Raw genomic sequence first — 6514 nt, 5'->3', positions numbered from 1 at the left:
AGAGCCACCCCAAGAGCTGCAGCCCCGGACTCGCGTGTCCCTCCATAGCCTCTGCCCATGCTCCCCTCGCGGCTGCCACCGTGACACGTACTCCATACCCGCCGACTGCCAGGCACGGCCAGGGCACGAGGGGCTGTGCGAGGTCTCACCGCAGGAGGAAGCGGGGTTGAGGTGCCCGGGTGCTCGGAACGGGGAAGGGCTGCTCGCACACGGCCCTTCTCTGCCTCTGGCTGCTCCCCCCAGCCCACCCTGTGCCATTGCACCTTAGCTCTGGGCTCGCCACAGAGGGTCAGAGCAGGCTGGGACACGGGGGCTGTGCTACAGGGGCAGCCAGGGTAGGACAGGCTGGAGCATCGGTCCAGCCAGCACAGCACCACGCAGAGCTGGGGGGTCCCCTGCCTTCAATCACCCTCAGCACCGCCGGCACAGGACTGTGTTATCCAATTGCACAACTACTCTCCTTACTGCAAGCAATTCCACTCATTTTCACCTCCAAAAATCCTCAGCCATTCTCTTCCTAACCTGCACACCTCCTACAGAAACGATATTACAGTACTTTTGGCTTCTAGATACGCTGAACTCCATAGCCAAATGTTCACCTGTTACACACCTACTGCATGATTTATCCACAGAGGTGCACCACGGGCTACAGCTGGGCCACTGAACCCAAGCGGGATACTGGGATTTGCCCCAGCAGTAACGCCTGGCAGAGCACAACAAAGCAGAGCAGAGGCCCTGGGTCCCCCAGCCAGCCCCATGGATGTGCCCACAAGGAGCTTCTTTTGCAAACCTAGGTCACTTTTCGAGTCCCAGGCAACAGAAACCCTGCCCTACCCTTGCAGTTCCTGAACACCCAGAGTTCACCAGACTGTGAGCTCTCTGACTCGAGTCCTATGTGCGCATGCTGCTATTCTAGCAGGCCCCATGTCCCTGGGCATTTAGCAAGCTGCAGTTGAAGGACAGTTCAGCACAGCACAGCAGCTCCCACCCAGCAGTTCAGCGTCTCAGCAGTTCAGCTTGTAAGATCTGGGTCCTGCTTTTCAGCAACGCCTTCACCACGAAAGCCGCAGTACCTTCTGTGGGAACACCTACATTACACACGTGAAATGTTCTTTAATATTTATGACTCTTGAACTGCTCCCATTACAAATTCAAAACAATCACCAGCCACATCTGTTTCCTATGACAGGAAGCTCACCATTGACTGCAGGGACAGTGCATGTTAGAGTGAAAGCTCCTCTGGACTCAGGCCCAGAGAGAAGCCAAAGCACAGGGGTTGAATTAAAACCTTTGGATAAGCTGAGATACATGAAGTCACACCAAAGTGAAATAGAAATACAGATTTTTTAACCTTTAGTAGAAATGTATGCTAACTGCCTTAAACATTAAAAAGCTGTAGCAGAGACCTTAAACACAGTTCTTGCTGCAGGAGTGTTACCTTTTCACAGAATTTCTTTACTTTAGACAAAATATAGATAGAATTATACTGTTCACATTTTTTAGATAGTGTTCACACAAACAATAAGAGCCGATAGAAACTGTACACGCAAATCTGTGTAATACCTATGTAGCACTTGTGTAAGGCTTACGACTGTTAGAATTAGACCAGGATAGGTTAAGAAAAACTGGAATCGTGTGTTAATCTTATTGGTCAGTTAACAAATATAATCCACACTTCTGCAAGAAAAAATATAGAGCATATAGAAGAAGAAGCAGCTGGTTTTGCCTGTTTGCTGTTGCTGCTTGTAATCATGTATCATATATCATGTAACCCCCTTTGAACTCTGCCTTCAAGAAAGCTGTGAGACTAGGAAATAAAGAACTTAGCAGAACAGCAGCCTCCTCTGCTCTCTTACCCTGGTCCGAGAAGGGTACCCTGTCAAAAGCTCAACAAGTACACCCTGCAGCAGCCACCCCGCAGCCTCCTGAACAAGGCAGGGGGTGCAGAGAAATAGGAAACACAAATCCCTTTTCTCCATCTCAGTCCACCACCAGTATCAACCTGTATCCCAACTGTTTTTCTGTTAGGCTTTAAAAATGGTTTAAAGAATAAAACCTTGTTTCACACAGTGTAATTCATTTGAGCTTCAGCTGAAAGCACAGCACGCATGTCTTTCGGCACAGCATACCATGTTCCGAGTTGGAAGAGACACACAAGGATCCTCAAGTCCAACTCCTGGCCCTGCACAGGACACCCCAACAATCCCATCCTGTGCCTGAGTGTGTTGTCCAATTCTTGTGCTCTGGCAGCCTTGGGGCCATGACCCCTTCCCTGGGGAGTCTGTTTTGGCAGCAGAAATGGTTCTGGCCCTATTTGGAACACTGAGACAACATGTTTTCTTCAGTAGTAAAATTATTTAATTTCTTACTGGCCAGACATTCACTTCAGTTTGAACCTTCAAAGCAAAAAGCTAAGGAAAAAATAAGGAAAGTTAAACTGAAAGTATGAGCTGTGCTTTTACCCCCAGGTTTTGTCAAGCAGATGTTTTCTTCTTCAAGGCAGAAAAGCCTCTAGAGTCACACATGATGCAAGGCGCCCCAAGTTAACATTTTATTGAAAATGTTCAAAAGCTCTAGTAACAAGATCAGCTCTAGTACAAATATAGATTTAAATGCACAAACTAAACAATAAGAACATCTTTTCATGATTGCTGTACACTAGTGGAAGATTACTCTTGGCTACCCACTTTGTGAAGGAAATGGAATGGAAGCTGAGTTAGGAGAAACAGCTCTAGAAATAAAGGACAAATCATAAAGAAGCTCTTCTTTCTAACAGGCACCCTCTAAGGAGCCAAAACAAAGTGAAGGCTCTGAAGCTTTGAGGAGTTCAGTTTTCCTGTGTCTCTTCATGCTTTCAGTCACATGGTCACAGCATAGAATCAGGTCCAATTACCAGAATCACACACTTTCTGCTCATCCTTTAATTCCAAGGAGTTGGCATTCACAGAGTAACCAGGAATTTCCACAAAGAGCAAAGGTCACCCTCCACGTCACAGAGCTCAGCAAGGTATCTTGAAACATGGACAAACATTTGCTTGGAACTAAAATCAGATGTAAAGAACTTTACTCGGCATCCGTTGACTTATAGTGATCATCATCCACTGTAGAGTAGATGTGTCCCTCGCTGCTGAGGAATTCCACGGCTTGCCTTGAAGAAAAACCACACAGTTGGTAACGAGCTAGCAATTAGTTAGCAAAGGGAGATAAGTCACCACCTTTCTGCCAGATAATTCCCATTTACAGACCCTATCCCCACAGGTCCCTCCTGGCAGCTGCCAAGGGAAGCTCTTGGTGTCTCTGTCCCGTGGGCAGTGTAAGTGACACAGGAAGTTTCTCCAAAGCTATGGCAATGTGCTCCCCCTGCCGCTCAGACTCTGCCTGAGTCACCACTCTGCACTGCCCAGGTAGCATCCACTACTCTGTTCCACAGGGGACAGAACATACAAAGGTCATGGAAGCTAATGACTATTTTTGTAAGTCTCAAGAAGAAGTTATGAGAGACAGTGAAGTAGAATAGAACAGACTATTCCTAAATTTTTTATCAGTGTGCAGAGAGCAAGGTAGTCCTTGAACAGGAAAAATATTACTGAGGCACTGCAGTACATTGCCACTGAACTGATGAACAGCTTGTTTTGAAAACAGGGAACAAAGCAACTGGCAACAGCTCATTCAGGGCAGTGAAACTTTCAAAAGCTCTGGCTCCTGTACTGCTGGGACCACCTGAATTACCCACTCTGATTCACAGGTCAGTGTCTGGGCTTGTCCATTGTCCTCTCTGCCTCTGGAAGGACTGCCTGGATTTCCATAGCATCCTTCATTTCTACACACTTACTTGATTGTTGACATACTCATACTGTGGAGCTGAAGTTTCAAGTCCTGTAGACTCATCCCCTCTGGGACATGGCAGCTTTTGATCAAGTTCAGTACCTGGAGGAACAAGAACCACCACACTAAATCACATTGGAAGAGCCTCCGCTGCCACTGCTGTGCTTCCAGAAAAGCTGCTGGCACCCACCTGGCTCTGGTGCGCCGTGAGCCCGTTCACTGGCAGGCTGCCACCTCCTCCGTAGCCCCCCATGTCACTTATCCCAGTGGAGGAAAATGACTGTGGCACTCTTGATGCTGACTGGAATTATGAGAATAAAAGTGTTGTGGTTACCCAGGCTGACCAAGCCCACAGTGTTAAACACTCTTTGTTACTTTTAAGCCAGTAAGTAAAAACATCTTCTTATGGAAGTGGATTGCAACACAAGCTCTCTCCAAGGAAGTCAGGACTCCTGTTAAACATTCAGTGTTGCCCAGCTTTAAGCTTTCCAGCCCCACAGTTAGGCAATTTTCCCAGCGAAAGGTCTCTCTTTGGGAGATCACCAGTCAGGAAGGGCCATGATGGAATCAGGATCTTTGTACGTACCATAAGATTTTTTCTGAGGATCATATGTGCATTGACAATTTCTAGTATGTGTGTGGTGAACTCATTCATATTTTCCAGAGGCATGATCTTAAATGCTACCAAGCTCTTCTTATTCTTTCAGTGGGACAAAACCAAACAGAAAACAAAGAAAACAATTTACAACACAGCAACACAAAGATGCCTAACAGCCAACCCAGCCATTCCCTCCAGGAGTAGGATAGCAGTGGGGAGAGAGCTTCTCTGCATGCAGCTAGTCCAAAACGTTCTGACCTACATCTTGTGCTGGTTTTGGCTGGGGTACAGTAGCATGGGCTAGTTTTGGACTTGTGCTGGAGTGTTGATATCACAGGGATGTTTTAGTCATTGCTCATCAACCCTTGCACAGAGCCATGGGCTTTCCTGCTTCTCACACAGCTCCACCAGTATTAGGCTGGGAGGGGACAAGGAGCTGTGAGGGGAAACAGCTGGGACCCCCACTGCCCCAAGGGAGAACCCAGACCAGCCAGTGGTCATGCTCAGTCATAAAACTGGTGAAAGGGCGAGGAAGAGGCACACCTGCCTGTCCATAGGAAGAGTGGAATGAATTCCTTGTTTTGCTTTACTTATTAAACTGCCTTCATCTGAACTCATACGTTTTCTCACTTTGACCCTTCTGATTCCCCCCCATCCCACTGGGAGTGAGCAAGGAGGAGGGGAGGGATGTGATTTTGAAAGACAATGGAGACAGAGTCACTCCTCTTTCTAACCAGCTGGGAATTACCTGCACCTTGCCTTAATGCATGAACCATTATTTGAATATTTAAACCACGTGTCCTACATGAAGTGCTACAAGAAGTCTCCCCATGAACCAGAACTAGGTCTAAGCTTGACAGTACCAACACCCCAGAACCTGGTGGCCAGAACTCTGCTCTGCTGAAAACATGCTGATGACAAGGGGAATTTTGAAAGGATTCTCATTTTAAATAGTCCGCATTCAGGACTATTAGCATTCAGGAACAATTAGTGTTATTAAATACAACCCTGGCAGAGACATTGAAGGATTTGTCCAGCGACCACGATTAAGTGGATATTCTAAAGTAGCCCCCTAGCACTAAGCCAGATCACCAATCCTTCACACCCCTGCTCCAGCCTCATGGCCAGGACTCACACACAGATAACATGACCTTACCTGGAATGACCGAAGGTGACCAGCTACTTTGACATAGGTTCCTGGAGGGACCACAACATTCTCACCTCCTGCCTCCTAACAGAGAGGGGAAAAAAGAGAGATTTGCTGATTCATGTTTCCATTTCTCAATTAGCACAATAAACAACTTAGCAAAGCAGGCTCATCTCAAGCAAGCACAAACAATGTGCATTCCTATGTCCAGTAAGAGCAGTTAGAGAAACATAGCTGTAAACAAAAAATAAAGAACAACACCAGTATACATTTCAGAGCAGTGTCAGTTGTCTGCTCTGCTGTCTCTGTCCACTTATGAGAGATTCTCACAGTGCAACAAGAGGAAAGGAACCTCTAATAGTAAAAATTAGGTGTTGAATTCATAATCTGCCTGGGGGGATGGGGTGGGCCAGAGCCGGTTTTGAACTCAAGCTAAACTCACAGTAAGGCAACTGAACATCAGCCTGATGACCCCCCCAAAACTGTTCAGCTGAACTCAGCTATACTCAACAGGCAGACAGTCATATACAACACCAGTGACCTCTGCTACAGCAGCATCTCCCTTGGATTTCAGGGACATTACCCTAAAACACGTTTCAGAAAAGCCACATCTTTTGGATTAAAAAAGCTCTGTGAGAAGTAGGGAGTTGGTGTTGATCAGTGATCCTTATGGGTTTCTTCCAGTTGAGACACTGTATAGTTCTGTAACTTTTCTCTACCCACTGCTCTCAAAAGCTGCTAAAGCCTGTTCATAGGAAATCCAATGCTTACATCGGTATCAACCCACTGCCTGACGTCCATCGGGGCTGCCGTCATGTCGTCCACTTTGTAGAGGATGTTGGTGGGCGCCTTCTCCGCGTGCCGGACGATGCCCACAACGGTGACCTGCGGCGCAGGAGGAAGGGTTGCCTGGGCCGGCCGCGGGCCAGGGGTCCGCCCCGGCC

General features: G+C 47.3%; 1 protein-coding gene across 1 annotated transcript; it reads right to left on the bottom strand.

Annotated features, from left to right (window-relative positions):
• Positions 1-2527: 2527 nt before the first annotated feature.
• On the bottom strand, positions 2528-6485 carry RPA2 (replication protein A2). Its single transcript, XM_008631595.2, has 6 exons — positions 6342-6485; positions 5580-5654; positions 4412-4525; positions 4016-4126; positions 3833-3927; positions 2528-3148 (listed from the first exon to the last, which is right to left on the bottom strand). Exons 1-6 carry the CDS (start codon positions 6384-6386, stop codon positions 3064-3066), a joined length of 525 nt encoding a protein of 174 aa, XP_008629817.1. The 5' UTR covers positions 6387-6485; the 3' UTR covers positions 2528-3063.
• Positions 6486-6514: the final 29 nt, after the last annotated feature.

The sequence above is a fragment of the Corvus brachyrhynchos genome, unplaced genomic scaffold, assembly GCF_000691975.1.
Source record: "Corvus brachyrhynchos isolate BGI_N302 unplaced genomic scaffold, ASM69197v1 scaffold454, whole genome shotgun sequence".
Classification (NCBI taxonomy): domain Eukaryota; kingdom Metazoa; phylum Chordata; class Aves; order Passeriformes; family Corvidae; genus Corvus; species Corvus brachyrhynchos.
The sequence above is the reverse complement of the archived record's forward strand: the minus strand, read 5'-3'. Positions and strand labels throughout refer to the sequence as shown.